Source organism: Chiloscyllium plagiosum, chromosome 4 (genome assembly GCF_004010195.1).
Source record: "Chiloscyllium plagiosum isolate BGI_BamShark_2017 chromosome 4, ASM401019v2, whole genome shotgun sequence".
NCBI classification, from domain to species: Eukaryota; Metazoa; Chordata; class Chondrichthyes; order Orectolobiformes; family Hemiscylliidae; genus Chiloscyllium; species Chiloscyllium plagiosum.
This window is the reverse complement of record NC_057713.1, coordinates 60,754,552-60,782,130: the sequence shown is the minus strand read 5'-3', so window position 1 is coordinate 60,782,130 and position 27,579 is coordinate 60,754,552. Positions and strand designations below refer to the sequence as shown.

Here is a 27,579-nt window from a genome sequence, read left to right as displayed (position 1 = left end):
TTCCCCTCCAAGACACGCACCATCCTAACTTGGAAATATATCACCATTCCTTCACTGTCACTGGGTCAAAATCCTGGATTCCCTCCCTAAAGGCATTATGGGCCTAGCTACAGCCATGAACTGCAGTGGTTCGAGAAAGCAGTCAATGTTACCTGCTAAAGGACAACTAGGGCAGGGCAATAAATGCTGGGCTAGCCAGCAATAGCCAGATAGCATGAGTCAATAAAAAAGTGACACAGCCATTAAAGTGATATGGTCAAAATGTGAAATACAAGGAGTAACTTAAAGGAGGATCGATAGGTAGAGAACTCCACAGAGCTTTAGAGAGGCAATCCTAGAGCTTTAGGGCCTTGGCTTCTCAAGGTATGGCCACCAAATTCTGGAATAATTACAACTGGTGATGTTCAAAAAGCCAGAATTGGATGACTGCCAATATCTTGGAGAGTTATCGTGCTGTAAAGATAAGGAGGGACAACACCATGGAAGGATTTAGAAACATGGATAAAAACTTTAAATGGAAGGTGTAACTTTATGAGAATTAGTGTGGGCCAGTGATGAACAGGGTTTGGCATTAGTGAGAGCACAAACAGCAGAGTTTGTCGGAGGTAAGAGGCTGAATAGAGGATGGGTCAAGATACAAATAAGGAGGTTCAGAAAGGGAGAGCTTGGAAGGGTGAAATTGTGGAGGTAGGTATTGATGAAATAGGAAAAATGGATCTAGCAGGTAAGCCAGAAGACACTTCAGAAGTCCTCATCATTTAGCTACCCAAGGGCCAGAAAACCTGGCTGACTAGGGATAAATTTTAACCTATGAGGGAGGCACATTTATTATACTTTGAGGAATTAAGTTGGTTGTGTGTAACCACCACATCTACTGCTTCAAAATGTTAATATTCAACATGATTCTGTTTGGGAGTTTTTTTAATTCCAAAGAGCTAGGTTTTTGCAGATCTACTGGCTAAACGATCGTAGTTGTGATCAACTACCAAAGGCTGATTCACCACGATTTTAGAATCAGAAGTCAAGACACTCACTTGTTTTCTCTGATTCATCTCACTGCTTTTGGCAGAATATTCAGCAAATTATCTTTGTCTTTCTCTTTCAAATACTGACTATACTGTTTTGAATTCCCTGCAATTTTTGAACTTGTTTGTTTAATTTTGCAAGTTTCTTCGTTATATTCTTATATGTAAGGTTATACCGACTGTAAATATTTGTGCTGATTAATCCCTCAGGAGGAAATGAGGAAAGCTGAACCGTGGTCTAGTGCTCAACAATCACTCAGCAATGGTAACATGGGAACAGGAAAATGGAGAGTTCCTTCTTATAAAGATTATTTGGAGTTATTCAGAAGTCTGTTAGATTGTGGAAGAATGAAGGTGAGTTGGGATTGTAGTGTAAACTCTCACATTCTGCCTCTTATTCAAATTTGATATAACTTCTCAAACAAGTAAACTTCAGGGTGAGGCATTGCATTTGTTTATATTAAATAATTCACTTTCTCTTTTATGTAAGCAACCGTACAATTACTCCTTGAAATTACAGTAGAAGGGAGTCATTATGATCATGGTTTGCCTGTTTCCCTTTGTTTCTGGGACTCGGTGGGTGAGGGTGGAAATGGAAAACCTGTTAGCTTAGCCTTAACTCACAATGCACTGAGCAACCTGCTTGTCCTTTTTCACAAACATTGTACCATGATTATGAGACCATTCACTGAACAGAGCTTAAAAATACTTTTAAAATACCTTTTAGACTTTCCATTTGTAGTAAATGTTTGAGGTCAATGTATTCTAGGAAAATGCCATTGTAATTAAATTTCTGCTTTTGTAAATCTATCCATCGCTAGCCAGAATAATTAACAGCATGGCTTCTCTTACTTTGTGAACAGCAGCACGAGGCTGCATTAACTCTTCTGAATTTGAGAAACCTTTAAAGTTATTCTGCACCATGACAACGGGGGTCACATGTAACAGGTCTTTAGAACCATCAGACAATCTCATCTTCTACATGCCCTTCGTTGCTACAGCTGCCTCCAAGGTGTGTGGCGATTGCTTTTGAGAGGAATAATTTGCCACCAGCTGCTCCCTATACCATCAGCCCGAGCGAATTATAAAATTTAAATCTTTTCAAAACCTGAATATTGCTTCTATGGAGAAGCAGTTCTAGCACATCTCAGTCCCGATCAGGACACAAAGCAGAAATTTATCTCCATGTAATCCATCAGTTATCTGCATCCTGAAATCTTCCTCCTTTAATTCCAGTCTTCCCTGTTTCTATTTTATCTACACCACTCCTTCTTTCGGTTTCCAAGCTTGAATATTCAATTCAAAAACTTATTTCTTCACCATGTACTGCAAATACTTTTCCAGAAAACCTTCAATCTTCCCAAGACAATTCATGAGCTTTGAAAATCTAACTTGCGAAATAATGTAATCATTGCGCTTTTATCGTGTCTTGCTTTCAACTGTATTCAATCTTGATGATCTGTATAATAGTACATATTAGCTATTCAGTTAGACAGAAATGAAGGGACTCAATGACACTGCAGGTTTTCCCCCATAATTATAGTTAAAAGTAATATGATCTTAAAACTCAGAAGTATAACTTAATTCTTGAGTAGTCAGGGTTGAAATTGTGAAGCATATAAGGCATTGGAAGATCAAAGCATGAGATTTGTTCCGGGTAGAAAATAAATCTAACATTTTTGATGTTTTATATTTTTAAGGAATCTGGATTGATTTATGAGACATTTCAGATGTTTGATTCTCCCCTGAAATCTTTAAATCGGCTGCTGTATGACGAATTTATTAAATCAGTGCTCAAGATTATTGAAAAGTTGGATCTGTCAGTGGACAAACAAAGCCCGAATGAAGAAGGGGTATTACTTGTTTTTGTCTTTATTACAGTGTGTTTTCTACGTCCAGACATTTGATCACTGGAAATTTAATCAATATATTCTGAGACTCTTGGAGCTATTGGCTGGGATTATCCTCTCCCTACAATTGACAGGAAGGGGAAATAAGCTGGCTTGGTACTGCTGAGAAATCCACCACCTCAGCAATCAAGTCTGGGTGGCAAAGTTCATGGCTCAATTAAGTTCCTTAATTGGTCTGTGAATAGCCACGTAAGAGCTCAACTCACTACTGGCCTGATTACCGACCTTTTTACAAGGTGAGGAATGTGACTGCTGACTGCCCCCCTCCCCCTCCCCTCCCCCCCCCCCCCCCCCCCCCCAAACCACCTGAGAGCCCCACCCCACAATGATATGGAAAAATATTTACCATGTACTCAGTGCAACCTTTCCTGGCTGTCCATCCTGGGTCTCCAGTGATGATTTGCAGTTCCCAGTAACTGCTGGCCTCTGGCAATTTTTGATCAGGTGGGACTTCAAATGTCAAGTCTGTTGATTGGCTGCGATGCTCACCAGTCAGCAGGCTTTCTCTGGCCTGCCACCACACTTCATGTAGAGACTACTCAATCCGCCCCATTGTTTTTCTTTGCGGTGTATCTAAAACCTCATTATACAGAGGAACCTCGATTATCTGAACGACACGTGTTACGTTCAGTTAATTGAATTCCGGATAATCGAATGCCAGATAACATAGTTTAGCCGAGCATCGGGACATTACGATCTTGCCAGATAATCCGATATTCGGATAATGAATGCTGGATAATCAAGGTTCCTCTGTATTGATCATAATTGTAACCCTTGATCCCACGAACATTTAAGAACATATCTATCTCAGTCTTAAATATACTCAATGACCTGGCCTTCACAGCCTTCTGTGGCAACAATTCCATAGATTCACCACTGTCTGACTGAAGGGAGTTTCTCCTTATCTCCATTCTAAGAGGTCTTCCCTTTATTCTAAGTCTGTGTCTTTGGGTCCTAGTCACTCCTACCAATGCAAACATCTTCCCAAAATCTCCTCTGTCCAGGCCATTCAGTATTCTATATGTTTCAATTAGATCCCTCTGAACCTTCTAGACTCCATCGAGTGTAGACCCAGACTCCTCCAACGTTCCTCATATGTTAAGCTTTTCAATCCTTGGACCATTCTCATGAACCTCTTCTGAACATGCTCCAAGGCCAGTATGTCCTTCCTGAGATATGGGGCCCAAAACTGTGCAAAATATTCCAAGTGTGGTCTGACCAGAGCCATGCACAGCCTCAGAAGTACATCCCTGCTTTTATATTCACCACCTGTCATAATAAATGGCAGATTAGAGGTTAGTGTTAATTTGCATTATCACTGTCTGGTTTAAAATTGGGAGAAAGTGAGGACTGCAGATGCTGGAGATCAGAGCTGAAAAATGTGTTGCTGGAAAACGCAGCAGATCAGGCAGCATCAAAGGAGCAGGTGAATCGACGTTTCGGGCATAAGCCTGAAGAAGGGCTTATGCCCGAAATGTCTATTCTCCTGCTCCTTTGATGCTGCCTGACCTGTTGGTTTAAAATTGCGTACAGTTAGAGAGTCCAGTGATTCAGACCTAGTCGACTCAATTTCTACCCAGTGCTTCTAGATGTCTATTTTATGAATTTCTTATCAAAGATAGGAAATAAATGTGATCTTGCCACAATGGCAGCATTACGTGAACAAAAAAAAGGGAAAGGTTAAAAAGGAACGGTGGCACAGTGGTTAGCACTGCTGCCTCACAGCGCCAGAGACCCAGGTTCAATTCCCGCCTCAGGCCACTGACTGTGTGGAATTTGCACGTTCTCCCCGTGTCTGCGTGGGTTTCCTCCGGGTACTCCGGTTTCCTCCCACAGTCCAAGGATGTGCAGGTCAGGTGAAATTGGCCATGCTAAATTGCCTGTAGTGTTAGGTAAGGGGTAAATGTAGGGGTATGGGTGGGTTGCGCTTCGGCGGGTCGGTGTGGACTTGTTGGGCCGAAGGGCCTGTTTCCACACTGTAATGTAATTTAATCATTAGAATCTAATGTAATCTAATCTAAAAGAACTATTAATATTTCTCGTTGTTGCTACAAGGGTTATGCCTGAAACATCGACTCTTTGGCTCTTCAGATGCTGCATGAATTGCTATGATTTTCCAGCACCACATTTTATCGACTTTGACTTCTCCAGCATCTGCAGTCCTCAGTATCTCCTAGTTGCTAAAATAGTGCAACCATTGAGAAGCAAAAAAGGTGCAATTTTAGCCACTTGAGCTGTGCATTTGGCACTGCACGTATGACGCGCAAATAAAAACTATTAAAAAGTGTATTCCTAAAAGTGGTGCTTAAATTAAATTCCCATAAATGATGGATGAGATTGCATTTTAATTTGATTAATAATTGTCTATTTAAAAATCGTAAAACATTGCAATGATTCGTTGCAGAAACTAGGTGCAGAGCTCAAATAATTTATTGAAAGATATGCCATTAAGTGAAGTTCACTGATTGCTTTGCAGGGTTCAGGTGACATCAACAGCAGTATTGTAATCCCCACAACAGATCCATCGGCAAACCTGCAGCCGACTAAACCAAAAGATTTCACTGCTCTTTTCAATTTAGTAGAGTTCTGTGGGTGAGTATGCAGCTATTAATAAAGTGATAATATAAACGTCAGTTTAATTATTTCTGACAATAAGTATCATTAATAAATTGTTGTAACCTATTGTTTCCTTATTTTCTGTGGACTTCTTAGCTGTCCTTTGAAGTCACCGCTCAGATAAATTCACCAAAAAGTATTAAAGTAATGAATGTGTTTCAGAATCGGGTGATGGTCATTGGTGATGGGGACTTTAGTGAATGAACAGTGAGCCAAGGTTTTCCAACTAGACTTGGCTCTGATTGATCTAATCTGCTAATCAACTACAAATGTCATCTCTCCTGTTGGTGGATAAAATATCTACATCATTCAGAATGATAACAACTCAAAAGATTCATAACTTTTAAGCTGAAGTATGACTTGAGAAGTTAACCATCAAGATTGTCCTTGTCTACATCATAATTTAAATAGGTTTGTGAGCAGTAGGATTTAATTGATTATACAATACAGGTCATTCTGTTATAACATGCATTTTGTTAATGCGAATTCGCTATAATGCAATTGACGAATTTTTAAAGTGTATATTGGTTTTAACACCATTCCAGCCCCATTAGTTTAAATGGCATGACTATTATGCAATTTTCTTAAAACATGGGATTGCAAGTGAATGGAACTCCTGCATTATAGCAGAACTGACTGGATGTATGTCATGATCACTCTTCATATCCCCCTTCATTGGTGGGGCAACGTACAATGCCCAAAACCTAACATTAGTGATGTACAGCTTCCACCTTACTTTGAAACATATTTAATATTTAAGGGCTTTATGATGAATTTACTGCAAAACATTGATTTCAGAGCACAGTGCACTCATACATCCAGTGTCAAATATATGAGTAGAAGAAGGCTACTTAGTCCTTGAGTTTGTACTACCTCTGGGTAAGATCATGGCTGATCTGGTTACTCCATATTCCCTATTAGGCCCAATAATCTTTCTCCCCTTGCTCATCAAGGATCTATCTAGCTCTGCATAAACAATATTCAAAGGCTCTGCTTCCATGGCCTTTTGAGGAAGAGATTGCCAAAGTCGATTAATACTGCTCTTATGTTTTAAGTGGATGGTAGTCATGTTTAAACAGTGAGCCAAGTCCGAGATTCTTCCACAAGCTTTCCATATGCATGCTATCAAAACTGTCAAGATCTTAAATGGCTCAATGAAGCTGCCTCCTACCTTCTAGGCTCCGGTGGATACAAGCCATGCGTGTCCAACTTCTCCTCATAGACATAGAAATTAGGATTAGTTGGCTGAGCCCTTTGAGCCTGCTCCGCCATTCATTATGAATGTGGCTGATCCTCTGTCTCGATTCCAAATTCCTGCTTTTCCCCATACCTCCAGATACCTTTAAAATCTAAATCTTTATCTATCGCTTTCTTTAATACATTCAGTAACTTGGCCTGCACAGCCTTCTGTAGGAGATAATTCCACAGGTTTGTTACCCTTTCAGTGAAGAATTTAAATGTTATTTTAGTTGTAGAAGTCTACCCATATACTGAGACTGTATCCTTGTGGATGGTCTCTCAAGCCAGGAAGAACATCCTCCCTATGTCTAGTATTCCTAGCACTGTTAGAAATTTACATATTTCAATCAGATCCACTCTCATCCTTCTGAGTTTCAGTGAGTACAGGCCCATTTGAACCAATCTGTCCTTCTAGAACAAACTTGTCATTCTCAGTTTCAGCTTAGTAAGCCTTTGCTGCACTCCCTCTATGGCAAGTAGGTCCTTTCTTGCAGGGAGACCTGTTTAGGTATTAGTCTGGTAAACCTTTTTCAAACTGCCTCCAACTTATTTACTCCTTTAAATAAGGAGACCTATAAACAATATCCTGGATGTGGTCTCACCAATACCCATTATAGCTAAAGTATAACCTTCTCTATCTTTGGATTCAAATTCTCCTTCAATAAACATGCAATAAACAAGCCTTTTGCAAATCACATAGTAGGACACCTAGTCTACCCATCTCAGAGTTCTATAGTCTCTCACTGTTTGGATGATATGCTTCATTTTGACAGGAAGAATAGAAATTGACAGTTTCCAATTCCCAAGTTATACTTTATTTGCCTGATCTTTGCCCACTCACTTTAGCTTCTATATCCTTTTGTTATCCTTATGCTGTCATCACAAGTCATTTTCTTGTATCTTTGCATCATCAGCAAGTGTAGTAACCATGCTTTTGTTCCCTTCATCCAAGTCATTTATGTAAATTATAAAAAATTGAGGCCCCAGCGGCATGTTACAGCAAGCCAATCTTCTATCAATACTAATATGTTACCCCTTTAGGATTCTGCAATGACCCTGATTTGGCTGATTATCAAATGCCTTCTGGAAATTTAAATGCGGTACTTGCACTGGTTCCCCTTTAACCACAATGTATGTAACTTGCTCAAAGAACTCTTAAAAATTGGTGAAGAATGATTTCCTGTCACAAAACCCAGTTGCTTCTTTAAGTGCCATATAAGGTTTCTAATAATAGCTTCTAACATCTTCCTTGTGACGGATCTTAAGCTTACTGCCCTATAATTTTCTGTCTCCCCCATTCGCTAATTTCCATTCTAATAGAATGTGCCCTCACCTAGGAAGTTCTAGAAAATGAAACCAACACATCAACTATCTTTCTTGCAACTCTTAAGACCTTGGAATGAAATCCGCCAATACTCAGAAACTTGTCAACCTACAGCTTTAAAAGTTGTTTAATGCTACCTCTCTGGTGAATGTATGTTCCTTAAATTCGTCCTTCCCTTCCAATTCCTGATTTACAGCCATTTCTGGGATGTTACTTGTACCCGTTACATGCAAAATATCTGCCAAATCAACTGCTATTTCCCTGATTTCTGCTATTAATCTCCCAGACACTTTCTATAAGACTTGCTTAATTTTTCTTTTAATCTGTAGGAACTCTAACTGTCTGTCTTTATGTTTGTAGCTATTTTTCATTCCTTTAGTTTTTCCCTCATCTTTCTTAGTCATTCTTTGCTTTTTTGATATTTTGTCCAATCTTCTGATCGGATAGCCATTTTTGCATAATTATCTCCTATTTCAGTAAATTTGATACTGTCTTTTAATTTTTAAAAAATTAACCACAGAATGTGAACCCTCCCTTTTGGACTTTTCTTGTATTCTGAACCCTTAATGTCTACCATTGCACCTGTATTGACTTGTACCGTAACCTAATTCACCACTTCACTTCAATCGGTACTGCTGTCATCACCTTGTAGTTGCCTTTATTGAAGTTTAAAATATCAATCTTGGATCCACTCTTCTGTCCCTCAAATGAATATTTAATTCAAGCATATTATCTTTACTGCTGACTAGAGTCATCTTCAAGATGAGGTTGTTAATTAATCCTATCTCATTACAAAATGCCAGGTATATTATAGTTGTTGCAAACATTTTCAATGAACTGCTCATCTGGGCCACCTTTGCCCATCTGATGTTATCATAGATACGGTCTATATATAGGTTAAAATCACCCCTCATAATTATTGCCATACCTTCCTGATGACTTCCCATTATTTCTTCCTTTATGCACCTTTAAACCTCTGCACAATTTTATTTGTGGTTTGTTTTGCAATATTTAAATATTTTTTCAGTTACTCAAACAAAACAATTGTTTTCTAAATCAGGGAATTGTTAGAAAAGCATACAGACTTCTTTGAACATTGGGTGTATAGATTTGGACATGAGCTCATTCTACGATCAACACAGTTTCCCCTCGTCAGTGGATTCTACAAGCTTCTGTCAGTCACAATGAAAATAGCCCGAAAAATTAAGTATTTTGAGGTAATGAAAGTATATACATTTAGTTGTCTTTTATTATCTCTGTTTGTTATTTTGTATAAAATGCTTTGTCTGAAAGGTGAAGTTCACAGAAATCCCCATGAAGGACGCATTGAAGTCAATTGTTATCTAGCATATTAGAACAACCCAGGGAACTGAATGATCAGTTTCCCTCATATCTTGGAGAAAACCTAATTTTTGCTCAAACTCTTATATGTCATTGGTAAGCTGAGAAAATTATTGTAAAGCAATTGTTTGCCTCTGCTATTGTTCTGTTAATATGTTGAAGGAGGAAGTTTAGGATATTCTAAACTGCATCAGGATAGACAAGTACCCAGGGCCAGATGGGATCTATCCCAGGTTCCTGCGAGAGGCAAGGGAAGAAATAGCTGGGGCATTAGCAGATATCTTCATATCCTCTTTGACCATTGGCAAGGTTTCAGAGGACTGGAGATTAGCTAATGTTGTTTCCTTGCTTAAGAAGGGAAGCAGGGATAATCCAGGAAATTATAGGCTGGTGAGCCTGATGTCTGTGGTGGGGAAGCACATGGAGAAGATACTGAGGGACAAGATATATGCACGTTTGGAAGAAAATAGACTAGTTACTGACAGACAGCATGGATTTGTACAGGGAAGGTCATGTCTCACCAACGTGATTGAATTTTTTGAAGTGGTGACAAAGATAATTGAAGGACTGTGGATGCACCTTTTCTGGACTTTAATAAGGCGTTTGATAAAGTCCCATTTGGCAGATTGGTACAAAATCTAAAATCACGTAGGACTCCGGGTGAGCTGGCCAGATGGATACAAAACTGGCTCTGTCATAGAAGACAGAGGGTAGAAGTGGAAGGGTGTTTTTCAAAATGGAGACCAGTAACTCGTGGTGTTCCACAGTGATCAGTCTTAGATCCTCTGTTGTTTGTACTATATATATCAATGATCCAGAGGAGAATGTGGGTGGTCTGATTAGTAAGTTTGCAGATAATACGAGACTGGTTGAGATACTGATGAGCCAATGATTGTGCAAGAGTATAGATTGGCAACTTGGACAAATATGAGGTGATGCATTTTGGAGGATCAAATTTTAGGTGGGATTTATTCAGTAAATGGCAGCACCCTTAGGAACATTAGCATACAGACCGATCTGGGCGTGCGGGTTCACTGTTCCTAAAAAGTGGCAACACAGGTGGCCAAAATGATTAAGAATGCATGTGGCATGCTTGTGTCGGCAAACCATGTTGCAGCTGTATAAAACCCTTGTTAGGCATAGTGTATGCAGCTTTGGTTGCCACACTACCAGGAAGATGTGGAAGCGTTGGTGAAAGTTCACCAGGATATTGCCTGGTCTTGATGCATTAGTTATGAGGAAAGACTAAAAAAAGTAGAATTGTTTTCACTAGAAAGACTGAATAAGGGCAGATTTGTTTTTTTAGTTTAGTTTAGCTGGCACAGGCTTGGAACACTGAAGGGCCTGTTCCAGTGTTGTACTTCTCTTTTATTCTTTTTGTCTTTTGCTCAAAAGCTGCCATGGGAAGGTTTTAATTAATGGCCATTTTTGTGAATTATTTGAATTCCTTAAACTTCGTTAAAAATATGTTGCAACAAATGTACAGCATGCTTTGAATTACTCATTTCTGGATAAATACATTTCTTCTGAAATTCTGATTGGACTCATTACTGATTATTTCATATTTACAGCCTTTAGTTTTGGACAACTGGAGTCGTTTTCTTTATGTTTATCTTATAAATCCCTTTAAAAATCACAAAGACCCATGTTGGATCACTCCGAGAGAAATGATATCTTTTAATCTTTTCTGATAAGTATATCCTCTTAGGTCTGGATTCATCCTTGTGAATCTTGTTTGTAGCTACTTAAATCCTCTATATTCTCTTAGCAGTTCTATTCCACAAGTTACAGAGTATTCTTGTAGTCTAACTAAGGTTTGCAATATGTTTAATGTAGCTTTTTTTCTTCTTAGTTCCTTGAGGTTGAACGTTTGGTTTGCTGTCTTATGACCTTATTAACCAGCATGCTATTTGCAGTCATTTATGTATATGTAGTTCCCTTTTTTTCTGCATTCCATTAAGACTCCTCTTATTCTTTCTTATAACCTCTCTCAATTTTAATTAATTTATCAAGTATACATAAATTATGCAAATATATTAATGTTGTCCTGTATCGTCTCACTTCCTTTGTATCAGCTAAAGCTTCCAATTTGGTGTCATCCATGGATTTCTGTATTCCAGTTCCTAACTCCAGATCATCAACATAATTTGTGAGGTTCTGATCCTTGTACCATTATTTTGTCTCATATATATTAACATCGCCACTGTTTCTTCTATTCCATGGCTAGCTTGTTGTTCATTCTCCTACCAGTCCCAAGACTCCACATTTTCTGACCAACATTGTGAATCCACAGAGAAATCACGCTTTTGATGTGCTTGCTGCTTGAGTTTTGTTATTGCTTGAGTATCTGATTTAAAGGGAAAATTGTGTTTTGCCAGGGTGTCAACCCAAAAACCCGAAAACAGTGTCCCAAGAACCCAGAAAAGTTTGCCTGCTTTGCGCTATTTGGAAAGTTTGGAAAGGAGGTGAGAATCATCTCAAATGCTGTTGAATGCAAGTTCTGTATGATTTAGCATTGATAATTCAAAAACCATTTTACACTGAACGGAATCTACATTAAGTAGTTAATAAAATGGAGTGGGAATTTCATCCTTAATGCTAAATAATTAGATAATTTAAATTATTCAACTTCAAATTGAGCATATTGTATTTATTAATATAACTAGAAAAATGTCAGTGAAAAGATTAGCATAAATTATCTGTAGGTTTTAAGATCAGTCCTTTACCTGCTGGATTTGTTAACGTGTTATTTGACGTCAGGTAGCACTTACGTAAGTAAAAGCAGAAGTTTATTTCTCAAGTAGCTCCAAGGTACATGATGCAGATTGCATGTTGTCTGTCAGAACTAGCAACTTAATGAACCAGTTAGATTTTTTTATTTTGTACATTTTTAAAGAAGTATTGCTGGAGGTGAGACAGCAACATTTTAGGGTTACTATCCTTAAAAACAGGACAACAAAGTCATTTAGCAAAATGATGGAAAAAGGATTTTGTCAGGCTTGAGCTGCATATAAAATGAAGAAACTCCGAATGTTGTTCTTTGGTCATTGAGGTTCCTGTCATCCATGTAAAGCAGGAGGAATTACATTTTAGTTTATTTTTAGCTTAGGAAACATGGGAAACTCTTGACTAACTTAATATGGTTTAACTCAGTTTCACCAAATGTTATTTATGAATGATCTTCTATTTTTTCAATATTGTTGGGTGAGGTTCAATTAATATCTTGGATTTTAACTGAAAGTTGCAATTGATAGTAGTCTTCAGAACAGATTGCATTCATGATATACTTAGAATCCAAGAGTGTGGAAGCAGGCCATTCAGCCCATCAAGTCCACACCGACTCTCTGGAGAACATCCCACCCAGACACCCCCCCTCCCCCCCCGCCTCAAACCTCGTCCATCCCATCCCTGTAACCCTACATTTCCCAGGGTCAATCCACCCATCCTGCACATGCCTGGACACTATGTGCAATTCAGTGTGGTCAGTCCACCTAACCTGCACATCTTTGGACTGTGGGAGAAAACTGGACCACCTGAAGAGACCCACATTGGTAGTGGGAGAATACACAAACTTCACACTGGGTCCCTGGCACTGTGAACCGGCAGAGCTAATCACTGAACCATAGTTTTATTTAGAAATGTTAATATTAATATAAACTTTTGCTAACTGTTAATGTTCATATTTTTAACTTGATAAGATATATAAGGATTGATTGCACAATGAGTTAGAACCTGAACTTTGCTATGTCATTTATTACAGGTAGCAATCAGAATGAAACAGTACAAGGATGAGTTACTGGCTTCATGCCTAACATTTGTGCTCTCTCTACCATATGACATAATTGAACTTGATATAAAGACTTTTATTCCAGCTTTGCAGGTTTGCATATTATACAATTTAAATCTTCTTTGTACTTTATAGTACTTTTCAGAACTATGTTTTAATACCAAATGTCAGCTTAGTTGTTCATGTTATGTAGTTTGAATTTTGGATGTTCAAAATAACATTTACTCTCTGTCTAGTGAAACCTGCTTGATAGTATTTCAGTTTGGAATTCATTATTTCACTTGGTCATTATCTGTGTATGTTTCTAAACTGCATTACTATTTATGCATAAGCCTTGTCTTCCTGTTGCCAGCTTTTGTCTCATTTTGTCATGTTTGACATTTTGTCAATAAGTTCTATATTGGCCTTTATACTGGGTCTTGCATAATCATACACTTTGACCACTGTAATTGAAAAACATTTAGAAGTAATTTCCCAACTTAGATGTACACATTGGGGCAGTTATGAATTTACCTTGTCACCTGCTGAATTTGATGAGTATCTGGAAAGACACTGCTTGATTAGGGACAGTCAGCACGGCTTTGTGAGGGGTAGGTCTTGCCTTACAAGTCTTATTGAATTCTTTGAGGAAGTGACCAAGCATGTGGATGAGGGTAGGGCAGTGGATGTAGTGTGCATGGATTTTAGTAAGGCATTTGATAAGGTTCCCCATGGTAGGCTTATGCGGAAAGTCAGGAGGCATGGGATAGTGGGAAGTTTGGCCAGTTGGATAGAGAACTGGCTAACCGGTCGAAGTCAGAGAGTGGTGGTAGATGGTAAATATTCAGCCTGGAGCCCAGTTACAAGTGGAGGTCCACAGGGATCAGTTCTGGGTCCTCTGCTGTTTGTAATTTTTATTAAAGACTTGGAAGAAGGAGTCGAAGGGTGGGTCAGTAAATTTGCAGACGATACGAAGATTGGTGGAGTTGTGGATAGTGTGAGGTTGTCCATTTTGGAAGGACAAATAAGAATGCGGAATACAGGGTTAACGGTAGGGTTCTTAGTAAGGTGGAGGAGCAGAGGGATCTTGGGGTCTATGTTCATAGATCTTTGAAAGTTGCCACTCAGGTGGATAGAGCTTGTAAGAAGGCCTATGGAGTATTAGCGTTCATTAGCAGAGGGATTGAATTCAAGAGTTGTGAGGTGATGTTGCAGCGTATAGGACCTTGGTAAGGCAACATTTGGAGTACTGTGTGCAGTTCTGGTCACCTCATTTTAGGAAAGATGTGATAGCTTTGGAGAGGGTGCAGAGGAGATTTACCAGGATGTTGCCTGGAATGGAGAATAGGTCATACGAGGATAGGCTGAGAGTGCTAGGCCTTTTCTCATTGGAACGACGAAAGATGAGGGGTGACTTAATAGAGGTTTATAAGATGATCAGGGGAATAGATAGAGTAGACTGTCAGAGACCTTTTCCCTGGGTACAACAGTGTGTTATAAGGGGACATAAATTTAAGGTGAAGGGTGGAAGGTATAGGGGGGATGTCAGGGGTAAGTTCTTTACCCAGAGAGTGCTGGGGGCATGGAATGCGCTGCCTGTGGGAGTGGCAGAGTCAGAATCATTGATGACCTTTAAGCGGCAATTGGATAGGTACATGGATAGGTGCTTAAGCTAGGACAAATGTTCGGCACAACATAGTGGGCCGAAGGGCCTGTTCTGTGCTGTATTGTTCTATGATGCATGATTTGACTAGATTATGGAGATTATTCACTGGCTACAGCCAGCCAGATTGAATGGCCGACTGGTGAGTCAGCTTTTGGCACTTGATTGTGTCCAGGGATTAGAGAGAAGTGAAGGAAGAGGATGGGAGGTGGTTTTGGATTCTATACTATAGAGCCAGGGAAAAGCCTTTCAGCATCTATCCTGTCACACTTCCTCAGAATCTTATATTTCAATGACAGCATTTCTCTTTGTTCCAAACTTCAGAGAATGTAAACCCATTAACATAGTATATCTTTCATCCTTGAAATCATTCTATGAACCTCCACTGTTTAACCTCCATGTATATATTTTTTTGATGACACCAGATATAGTGTGCCAATGCATTGTACAGTTCTATATATTTGTATAAACCTTGGTCTCCACTGTTTTGATCTTCATGATATGTAACATTTATGATTCTTTTCTCCATGGAAAGAAACTGGAAGTGACCTGATAGCTGTCTTTAAGATTACGCAAGTGTTTCATAGATTAGACAGGGAGAAGATGTTTCTACTGGTAATAGAAACCAGAACAAGTGACCATAAATATAAAGTGATTACTAATAGTTCCAGTGGGAAATTCAGGAGTAATGTTTCTCTCCAGAGAGTGGAACTTGCTTCCTGAAGGAGTAATTGAGGTGACTAACACAGTTGCATTTTGAAGACAAATATTGGACCTGTTGAATCAAATGATCTGTGTCTGTGCTGCAAGTTCTATGTGAAGAATATATGGCCTATTATTTGTAATGAATAAGCTTACAGAACCCATAATTGGGAATATAATATTTTCTGAAAACACAGGTTGATTAAAGACAACCAGCATGCTTTTGTAAATAGCACATAATGCTTAAAATGCAAGAGTTTTTTTTAAAAAAGCAGTGAATTAAGGATGTAGAATGGATATTGTGAATATTGATTATCGGTTGAAGAAGTATCAGTATGCGACCTGTAGATAAAATTAAGGTGTAATGCATTGGGAATGTAATAAATGAAGCAACATGAATAGGAATATGGTTAAAAGGGAAACAAATAGGTTTGTGGTTAATGAGTGTTTTTAGGGTGGCAGAATGTAATCTGTAGAAAAAAAAACAAAAAAAAACTGCCGATGCTGGAAATCTGAAACAAAAGCAGCAATTGCTGGAAAATCTCACCAGCATCTGTGGAGAGAGATCAGAGTTAATCTTTTGTGTCCCGTGACCCTCCTTCAGAACTATTCTGAAGAAAGGTCACTGCACCAGGAATGTTAACCCTGATTTCTCTCCACAGAGACTGCCAGACCTGTTGAAATTTTCCCGCAATTTCTCTTTTTGTTTCTGGATGTAATCAGTGCTGTCCTCCATGGCTCAGTGGTTACCTGATTGCTTTTGTCCATATATTTAAATTACTTGTATCAATTTCAAAGACATAGACAGGTCAGTAGTTCTTCAGAAACAAAGAAAAAACAAGTATTTGAAATCCTAGATTTTATAAATGCACATAAGAGGACAGAAGTAATGCTAAACTCTCTGTGCAAATCATTAGTAAGCCAAAGTTACAGTATGACAGAGATAGCATGGGTAATGGTGGACTGAATTAACGTTAAAATTCAATTATTCTTTGACTTTCTTTCCACTGCTTCCTAAATCAGACTGCATTTAAACTTGGCCTTAGCCACATCCCACTTGCTGATGCTGGATTGGATGCTCTTGAGCATTGGTCAACTCGTATATCCAAGCATGTCATTGAGCCTTATTACAAAGACATTTTACCACACCTGGATGGTTACCTTAAAACAGCAGCTTCAAGTAAGATCCTTCAGTTTGTCTCTGTCTCTAATACTAAATTAACACTTTATTTGTTAAATAAAATTGTTCAGTGGGAATGTAAAAGTATTGACTGTTAGAATGATCCAGAAAGATTCAGTCTTGTAAGCTTTACAGTTGGGTGCACATTGTTGTGATTTCTCCACAGATCATGCAAAACTGTTGGATTATATTTTAGTTAACTGGTTGAAATGTATGCTTTCAAGTGAGTTTACAGAAAATAGACAAAGCTGGAGGAATTTTATAGTCAGATGCACAATAGCTGTTTTATTCAGAGCTTGCGTGATGGATGAAGACTCAATTTAGGGAGTATTAACTTGAAAAACAAAATAAATCCAAAAATTGCAATTAGGTGACATCCAAGTTTGACTATTGAAAACTTGCTGATTTAACAGAAAAGGAAGGAAACAAAGAATTTCAGAGCATCAGGATCTTGAAAAATAAAATATGACAAGTAAAGTAAATAGATGAAATGATTCATTGAAAATGAAGAACAGATATTCTATGACTGTTTAAAATGTCATTTCATAATGCAGTGCAGTTCAAAGGATATTTTACCAAGTTTCAAATGGACTAATACTGATCTACACTTGGCAATGCTTAAATATCTATTCATTTAGTCCCAACAATGTAAAAACATATTTTGAAGCTTTCAGGACATTCTGAATGTGTTTGACTGTCATTTTACTTTTTCAGTCTAGACACAGATGTCATGTAGGAAACAAGGCAACCATGAAAGCTTGCTCAAACATCAATGAAAAGAATAACAATGTCTTTTTTTGAAGTGTTATGATCCCAACAAATTGTAATACTGGATAAGTCAGACTCCAGAGTGAAACTTGGTTGGATAGACCACAATTTTGTGTTTGCATTTGGTGTTTAGTCACTGAAAATTTTCTCACTCCATTTACTTGCACAGAACTGAAACCACACATCTGTTTGATCTCTATTGTATAATTTGGTCATTTGAATTTTAATAATTTATTATGTACTTCTATCAAAATTAGATGAAATAGTTGGCCTAGAAATTGGAAGGTCTCCCTTATTTTTATTTGAATAGCAATGGACTATTGAGTCAGACAGAGGAAGTAAATCTGGCCTCATTTTAACATCTTAACTGAAAGGTAGCCCCGCTGACAGTGCAACCCTTCTTGGAATATCAACCGAGATCAACTACCCAAATTTTGGGAGCGGGATTTACTTAGAGGCTTGAGGGCTATCAGCTGAACCCAGGTCATACTTGCACTTTTTAGCCCAAGCTTTGTTTCAGAATTCTGCAATCATTCTTTTTTTTTTAAATTAGTTTTAATTTTTGATATTTCATTTTTTCAAATTTCATTTTAGATGAATTTGAAAGCAATTGGGAAATGATGAGCATGAATACTTCAAGTAAAGGTGGTAACAAAGTTCTTATACGCCGCCTGAAAAATGCAAGGGACCTTTCCATGGTATGTGACTTTTTTTGAAGTTTACTTCTATAGCCTGTTCCTAATGATTTGTGGGTAATACTAAACTGTTTTGAAATCTTTGTTTTGCTTCTTGTGAAACAGAGTGAAGAGACCCCTGCTGCTGCTGTGAAGAAAAGAGTAGTGCGGTTACTTGGGTCCCTCGGGGGTCAGATCAATCGAAGCCTAGTTGCAGGTGGGTGTAACAACCATTGGAAGTATACAAGTGAAGAGGGCACATAACAGAGTGTATATTCTACCGCTCAATGAGTAACTCAATGTTTTTGCAATTATGCTACTCTTCCTCGAAGCTTTGGTTGATGTTCTTTATCTCGAAAGCTGTAAAAGAAAATTCTTTTATGAAGAGCTGATGAGGCTTCCACCGAGAAACCCAGTCCACTTCCACAAATTTTGAAACCTCTGCTCATATTCTGGAAGCTGTGACAAGTTGTACCACAGGAGCTGAGACTATCTATGGGAGTGTAAAACAGCCTGTAATGTTTCTAAAATTTACAAATTCCATTTTCTCCATCTCCTCCAGTTGAGAAAACCTCTTTAAGAAAAAAATTCCAGGATCTGCATCACTGCCAAAACCTAATTAGCTTGCCCTTATGTTAGCCCTATTCATGTACCAAGTTTAGTTAAACCTTTTTGTAAGATTCTAAGATAAATTGTTCATAAACTAACAAATGGGTGAAAACATTACCTTCCCCAATCTTGGTGCAAAGGTCAAAAGGGAAGGAAATATAACGCTGCCGTATATTGTGTAATAATATTTGTTGAAAAATATGTTGCTGGAAAAGCGCAGAAGGTCAGGCAGCATCAAAGGAGCAGGAGACCTGCTGCGCTTTTCCAGCAACATATTTTTCAGCTCGGATCTCCAGCATCTGCAGTCCTCACTTTCTCCTAATTATATTTGTTCTAAATTTGACTTTAGATTTCATAGATAAATTTATATCCAGTTAATACAATAGTATTCATATTAACTTCATTTTTTAATGGTATGATGTGGCATAATGGAACTCAATGCTCTTGCTGATTTAGATTGAGTCTTTTGTGCTTGAAAGGAAAAAATAATTATTTGCAAGCGAGAGCTGAATGGAATTAATAACCAGTGGAACAATTAGTTTAATAACAATAATAACCTAAATGTTCATTTTCTGTAACTTAATTTGTTGTTTTCTTGATACACACATACAACCATGAGTCCTAATTGTTTACATTCCTGTAAATTGACAATGAAACAGGTTGATTTGATTTGATTTATTGTCATGTGTACCTAAGTACAATGAAAAGCTTTTTTGCGAGCAGTACAGGCAGATTATAGTAAGTAAGGACACATGGATCATAGGGTGATAGGTTTGTCCTTATGTCCTGGATATCATATGCTTCACACAGTTGGGAAGGAAATGTTAAAGGTCAACCAATTCACAGACTCCTCCATTTTGTGTCACCAGTTGTCGTCAATGACAAACTCGTGAGCATGTTATCCAGCTTCCAGTTCCTCATTGGCTAGAAGTGATAGATAAGCATCAGAATTTGATGTCCATGCAGCTTGTACTCAGATTCCTTTTTAAATTTTTTGTTTTAAACAAAGGTCTTTGATATGGATTTGCATCTAAATAGCATTCATCACCTTAAAACCAGTTTTTGAGAGAGATCTTACCTTTCTTCATGTACCTCTTCACTTATGCCAAATGGAAAATATAAGTTTTATGAATGAATGCTGATTCATTCACCATCCATGTTTGAACCCACCGAATTAATATGGGAATTAATGGCCTTGTGAAATACCCACATTAGGTAGTAAGCTTCTTGTTCAAATGCTCTTTGCCACCTTCCTATCAAAGTCCATATCCATACATTTTCCCATATCATATCCTGTCTATCACCTAACACTCACTTAAACTGTCCATATATCTCTGAAGACTTGGTGTCAACTTATTACTTTTGTGTTATCTGCAAACTTGGTGATAGTTCATTCATTTCTCTCTTCCACATCATTCATACACATTGTAAACAATTGTGGCCCCAGCACCAATCCTTGTTGTATTTTGTTAGTTGTCGGCGCTATTCTGAAAATGTACCTTTTATTCTAATTCTGTCTTCTGTTAGTTAGCCAATCATCCTTCCATGCTAATATACTATTTCCAGCACCGGGGGTTCTTATCTTAAGTAGCCTTACAAGGCAGTACCTTATTAAATGCCTGTTGGACTTCCAAATACTTTACATCTACTGTTTGCCCTAAATTATCCTACTTGTTAACTCATCAAAGAACTGTAATATGTCAGGCATAATTTCCCTTCATGAAGCCATGCTGACTCTTCTTGATCATATTATGTATTTCTAAATGCTCTGTTATATCTATTATAATAGACTATAACACTTTCTCAATAGAAGACAACACTTTCTCATGGATGGATATTAAGATAGCTGGTCTATTGTTGCCTTTTTTTATCATCTTCCGTTTTTGTGCAAGGGTATCATATTAGCAGGCTTATAATCCTGTGGGACTTTTACAGAATCTAATGATTCTTAGAAAATTACCAGTGCTTCCACTATCTCTGTAACTACTTTTTTAAATATCTTGGGATGAGCTATGCGTAGTCCAGGCAGTGATTGAGCTTTAGTCCACTAATTTCCCTAGTAGTTTTTTTTTAGTGATAGTTACTGTATTTAGTTTATCTCCCACTTTTTTTTCTCGATTATTCAGTGTTTTTGTAATGCCATTAATGTATTTTACCATGAAGACTTGTGCAAAATACTAATTCAACTCCTCTGCTATTTTCTAGTTCTCTTATTATTACTTCTCCAGTCTCGTTTTCTCATTCTCTGTCTAATTTGACCCCTCTTTTCCTTGTTAAATATTTAAAGGAAGTCTCATTGTTCAGTTCGGTATTTCTTGCCAGTTTACTCAAAGTTTACCTTCTTCCTCATTATTTTTTTACTTATTTTTGGTTGGATTTTAACATTTTCTCAGTCCTCTGGCTTACCACTAACTTTTACCACAATGTATGTTTTGGTTTTAAATCTGAAGCTATCCTTCACATCCTTGGGTTAACCATGGTTGGTTTATCCCATTCCTAGAATCCTTTTCCCTCTTCAGGATTAAACCTTGCTGTTGGTCATTCTTAAAAATCTGTCATTGTTCAGCCATCATTTTTCTGCTGAACTCCTTTTCCAGTCCATTTCAGCCACCAAGTTTGTGCTGGAGTTAGACGTAAAACTTTATAAATGCAGCAATGGATTTGGAAATGAGCAACCCTCACAAGTATTCATGTCTCCCAATGATGAGGTAATCCTCTGTGAATTGGCCATGTGACCTGCCTGCTGGAATCACCTTTTATTGAAAAGCTTAGGAATGAGCCAAGATACATAATTGAGAACAGCAGCCAGGCTGAATTGAATAGAAAACTTAGGAAACAGGGAATAAATGGAGTGATGGTGCAGTGTGAGTTGAAAAAAAAATAGTCTGTGTTTCACTGTTTAATTTAGATAGTTGAATACTATAACAACTGGCAAAATTTCAGACACTTCAACCATCACAATCTGATGTTAGTGGCTGTTTTGTTTGATCCTTCATGAGATGATGTTGTCACTCGTCATTCTGTCTTGGAAATATATTGCTTTTCCTGCTCTGTTTCTGGATTAAAATCCTGGAATTCCTTCCTTAAAACAGTGTGGTAGTTCTGCCTACAGCACATGGATTGCAGTGGTTGAAGAAGGCAGCTCGTCACTGCCTTCTCAAGGACAACTAGGGGCAGTCAATATGGCCCAACCACCAATTTTTAAAAAAAAATTCATTCATGGGATGAGGGCAACACTGGCTGGGCCAGTATTTGTTACTCATACCTAATTACCCAGAAGGCAGTTAAGAGTCAACCACATTGCTGTGGTTCTGGAGTCACATATTGGCCAGACCAGGCAAGGATCCATCCTTAAAGGACATGTCCATTTCCCATGAATGACTGTATATTTTTAAATAAAAGCTCCTCAAGCCTGTCTTGCCATTCTGAGATCGTGGACAAAGCTTTTCGCTGTGCCTTAGTACACGTGACAATAAGTTCAATTCAATTCAATCTGTCCTGGGGCACAACTTCTTTTTTGTGCCAGCGCCTCATAGCCCACTACTTCCTGATATTTCTTAAATTTGTCTATCTCTTTAGATACTTTCAGTGATTGCTTGTGTGGTTGGGTGATTGGTTTATGATGCAGGGTGATGCCAACATGAGTTCATCATTACCACAAAGGTCCCTCCTACTCAGCCTCACCTCTCTTCTGAGGCATGGTGACCCTCTGGTTAAGTCACCACCAGTTGTCTCTCTGTAATGAGAGAGCAGCCTGTGGTCCTCTGGGATTGTGGCAGCTTTATCTTTTAAACTCCAATGTCGTGTAACTGATGGCCCAAAATTCAATTTTCCACCTTAATTTGTTTGTACCTCCGTGAGAACATTTTGTGTTTCAAAACCTGGAAGACCCAACCTTTGGATGATTCGTTCTTTGAATTAAATAGGTTGCATGCCAGCACCAATTCTCTTTGGCATCTTTTCCTCTGCCATGTTCTCTGACTTTCATGATATTGATCCTAGCATTGAACTGGGCTATTACATGGATGGGAGGCTTTCTGATCTGAGCTGACTCCAGGCAAAGGCCAGGGTTTCCAAGGACGGACCTATTTGCTGATAACAGTACCCTAGATGCAATTTCAAATTAGAATTCCAGTGAAGCTAACTGAAGTGAGTGACCAGCCTGCTCCAGGACACACCTATATCGAACTCAAGGTTACAGTCAGTGGATGAGTGTCTGTCAGCAATGCTCAAGTTCACTTATCCAAGCAGCACACTTGTTTGAGTAATCTATATTGAGAAAATGCATGCAGAAATGGCCACAAGAAGTGTAGCCTTTGCTAGACTTTGCCAAGGTGTCCCCATCTGCCTTCCATACTAGAAGTCGAGAGGGCAACAGACTTACCATGCTGCTGGATACCTGCACATTTTGGCATGTGCATCCAGATAAAGCAAAAAATCACCTTCACTGGAGCGGTCTTTGGAAACTCCTGAAGTTCAGGTGGCAGAACAAAATGCCAGACACTGAGATGCTAACCTGAGCCAGCATACGAAGCACAATGTTGACATTGAGTTGTCTGATGAATTTCTTCATACTGACTTTTGAGAAAATCTGGAAATTCACACATACATGATTATGTTGAGCTCTTCCAGATGTAGCTGGTTTGCTGGATAATTAATCAATTCTCATTATTTTAGTAAGTTAGGTCAGTGCGGCAAGCATCTAGGAAGGCAAGTGCTTTGTAAGTCTTTATTGCATGGGGTTTGGGCTGTAAGCATAGTTAAGTTTTGCTACAATGTATAACTTTACCAAAGGAAGGATTTGCTTGAGTTGGTGGAGCTTCTGTGAGGGTTCATTATACTGAAAGGAGAACGAGATTACATCAGTATTAGCTAGATTTTGGAAGAACAAGAATTTCTCATTGAAACATAGAAAATTCTGAGGGCTCAAGAGGGAAGATGCTATTTCCATTATGTGGAGCGTGGTCATAGTCTCCGGGTAAAGTCAGCCATTTGTGAACATCTGCAGTTTTGTACCCTAGAGGGCTGTCGAATATATTCATAGCTAAGTATATTCAAAACCAGGAAATACATCTTTGGGCAGTAAAGTAATCCAATGATTTGGGGAGAGTGCTTGAATGTGAAGTTGATGAGCCATGATTATGACTGAATGACTGACAGAGCAGACTTGAGAAGCTGTATGGCCTGCTCCTACTTCATGTTCTTGTGTTCAGGTATCCTTTTTCAGCCAATCTTTCTGCAGGACTGGCCAAAATCAAGCCAAGGAGGGTAATTGGGAACAATTAGGAACAACAGTATTGAAAAGTGCATGCCGATTAAGTTGTGTAAATATGTAATTGTAGTGATTGCAAAGAGATTAAGGAACACATTTAATAACACGTAAAGTTCATGTTGGAATGGGTGATTAGTGTTTTGGAAATGGAACATAGAAAGAGATACCTGAGAAATTAAATTGGTATTACAAGTGGAGGTTGTTTTTATTTTAAATGAAAGGTTTGCAGAGAAGCTGCTCCAGATATACCTGCTTTGCTTGCTTGAAATCATTTATATAAATGATTTGGATGTGAGCATAAGAGGTGTAGTTAGTAAGTTTGCAAATGACATCAAAATTGGAGGTGTAGTGGACAACGAAGAAGGTTACCTCAGATTACAACATGATCTTGATCAGATAGGCCAGTGGGCTGAGGAGTGGCAGATAGAGTTTAATTCAGATAAATACGGGGTGCTACATTTTGGGAAAGCAAATCTTAGCAGGACTTATACACTTAATGGTAAGGTCCTGGGGAGTGTTGCTGAACAAAGAGACCTTGGATTGCAGGTTGATAGCTCCTTGAAAGTGGAGTCACAGGTAGATAGGATAGTGAAGAAGGTGTTTGGTATGCTTTCCTTTATTGGTCAGAGTATTGAGCACAGGAGTTGGGAGGTCGTGTTGCGGCTGTACAGGACATTGGTTAGGCCACATTGGAATATTGCGTGCAATTCTGGCCTCCTTCCTATCGGAAGGATGTTGTGAAGCTTGAAAGGGTTCAGAAAAGATTTACAAGAGTGTTGCCATGGTTGAGCTATAAGGAGAGGCTGAACAGGCTGGGGCTGTTTCTCTGGAGTGTCGGAGGCTGAGGGGTGACCTTAGGGGTTTATAAAATCACAAGGAGCATGGATGGGGTGGGGGAGTCCATAACTAGTGGGCATAGGTTTAGGGTGAGAGGGGAAAAATACCAAAGGGGCAACTTTTTCACGCAGAGAGTGGCATGTGCATGAAATGAGCTGCCAGAAGAAGTGGTGGAGGCTGGTACAATTGCAACATTTAAAAGACATCTGGATGTGTATATGAATAGGAAGGATTTGGAGGGATATGGGCCGGGTGCTGGTGGGTGGTACTAGATTGGGTTGGGTTGGGATATCTGTTCAGCATGGAAGAGTTGGACCGAGGGGTCTGTTTCCATGCGGTACATCTCTGTAACTCTGACTTTATGAGAATGATTGCAGAAAGCTGCAGTGCATAAGGATTTGGGAGTCTCTGTACATGAATCATAAAAGGCTAGTATCCAAATTCAGCAGGTAATAGAGAAGGCAAATAGAATATTGCATTTTATTTCAAAATGAGTGGAATATAGAAATAGGGAAGTTTTGCTAAAGTGATACAAGGCACTTATTAGACCACAATTAGAATGCTGAGAACAGTTTTGGTTCTCTTCAGTAAGGGAAGATACACTGGCATTGGAAACAGTTCAGAGAAGGTTCATTAGATTGATCCTACATATGGAAGGATGTTCTTATGAGGTGAGGTTGAGTAGGTTGGGCTTGTACTCATTGGAGTTTAGACAAATCAGAGCTGACCTTATTGAATGTACAAGATTCTTGCTAGATAGGATAGATGTTGATAGCTTGTTTACCCTTGTAAGAAAATCTAGGATCAGACGGCATAATCTCAGAGTAAATGGTTATCTATTTAAAACAGAGATGAAGATGAATTTCATCTGAGGGTGGGACTTGAGCATAGAGCCTGGATCATTATATGCAAAACTGAGATAGACAAATTTTGTTTTTCAGTAAGGGAATCGAGGATTATGCTGGGAAGGCAGGAAAATACAGTTGAGGATCAGCAGAACAGCTATGATTTTTGATGAATGGCAGTGCACGCTTAATGGGCTGCTCCTATATTTTGCGGTCTAAAACATCAAGTCTAAGCATTAGAGTAATTTCTTACAGGTCAGGGGGAGGCTTCAGCTTGTGTTATCAGTATCTTCTTTACTGAAGGTTATCATTAAAGTGCATGTTCAAATGGACTATGCTTAGTTTTCATGCAGAAATAAATTAATTATAAAATACATTTGCTAAATGCTATCAAGAAATGTTTGTGTTCCCACTTCAATTTTACAGCTACTTCTTCAGAGGAAATGATGAAGAAGTGTGTTGCGTGGGTGGCAGAAAAGCCATTGAGTTTTGCTGTACCATTTGCAGACATGAAGCCTGTCATTTATTTGGATTCATTTCTGCCCCGCATCACTGAACTTGCACTTTCTGCCAGTGACCGACAGACAAAGGTGAGACAACATACTCTGTACTTTTTATACCTGATCAGATGCAATATTCTTCTTGGAAAAGAAAACCATAATGTGTTAGAGTGCATTCTGCTGCCATTGTACTGTTCCTGCAATGTATCCGCTACGTGAAGAACTTAGCATTTTTTTCAATAGTTGCCATGTTATGTCAACCCAAAATGATTTACATTCTGTTCTACCAATGCTTAAGATTATAACATACTTCATTTGTACCATATTCACAGCACAGTTAGTTTATGTTACTTTCTGCTTATAAAATTCTTCCTAACTTTATAGACTGGGTTAGCTTATTTTTAAATTCATTACTTTAAAATGAGAATTTGAGCATGTGGAACTGTATAGTCTTGGTTAAGAAATTGTTATGACGCCACTCAGAACTACTGGTCTCTTTGTTTTCTGTTTTTGTGAAACTGCAATTTGAATACATTTCTTCATAGTTTTACTGTGGTAAAACTTACTCATTAGTATTAAATCTTACCAGGTTGCAGCTTGTGAACTGCTGCATAGTGTTGTGGCATATATGCTAGGAAAAGGATCCCAGATCGCTGAGGGTCAGCAAGAGACAATGTACAAGCTGAACAGACATATATATCCAGTCTTGCTGCGTCTCGGTTGTGATGTGGATAAGGTAAGAAAGCATTTGGCATATGTCGGAAGAATTTGATAATTTAAGCAAGCTAATAAGTAATTATTATTTCATCTATAGTTGATAAAATCTATACATACATTTAAGTATGAAAAATATTGCACAATCTCTATAAGTGTAACATAGTTTCTGTCATGTATTTTCTTGTGTCTCAGTTAAAGTGACATATTCATTATTGTTATTTCTGAGTCCGCCTCATTTGTGCTTTTAGGATCAGATACAAACAGCAGCTTCCTAAGGTCTGTTTGTTTGAAAAATATGCACAAGCCTTTTCTCGAACATAAACCCTGCTGCATCTCTCTACTTCTCTCTACTCCTCCCTTTCTCCAGCTGTCTTTATTGTTTAAAATGCTTCATACATGAACATCATTTTTAAATATAGTGTCTGCATAATGCTTTTCAAACAATTATTGGAGTATTCTCAGCCTAACACTGTGAAGCCGCTATTCTGAAAGATTTGGTGGGTAGAAAGTTCATACAGCCTTCATTTTCCTGAATGCATTTCTCAATAATCCTGCAGTCCAAAACTACTTTTTTCAATTTTCTCAGGAACT

The 27,579-nt window shown here is 38.4% G+C and overlaps 1 protein-coding gene across 3 annotated transcripts in view; it reads left to right on the top strand.

Annotated features, from left to right (window-relative positions):
- prkdc (protein kinase, DNA-activated, catalytic subunit) overlaps positions 1-27,579 on the top strand; it is a 247,590-nt gene that overhangs the window by 32,248 nt on the left and 187,763 nt on the right. For all 3 annotated transcript variants that reach the window (XM_043688292.1, XM_043688291.1, XM_043688290.1), the window contains 11 exons: positions 1,236-1,379; positions 2,726-2,878; positions 5,412-5,527; positions 9,175-9,331; positions 11,834-11,920; positions 13,216-13,335; positions 16,610-16,766; positions 18,129-18,232; positions 18,335-18,425; positions 26,198-26,361; positions 26,861-27,007. In XM_043688292.1, the coding sequence (XP_043544227.1) occupies positions 1,236-1,379; positions 2,726-2,878; positions 5,412-5,527; positions 9,175-9,331; positions 11,834-11,920; positions 13,216-13,335; positions 16,610-16,766; positions 18,129-18,232; positions 18,335-18,425; positions 26,198-26,361; positions 26,861-27,007 (1,440 nt within the window). The remainder of the gene's footprint in view (positions 1-1,235; positions 1,380-2,725; positions 2,879-5,411; positions 5,528-9,174; positions 9,332-11,833; positions 11,921-13,215; positions 13,336-16,609; positions 16,767-18,128; positions 18,233-18,334; positions 18,426-26,197; positions 26,362-26,860; positions 27,008-27,579) is intronic.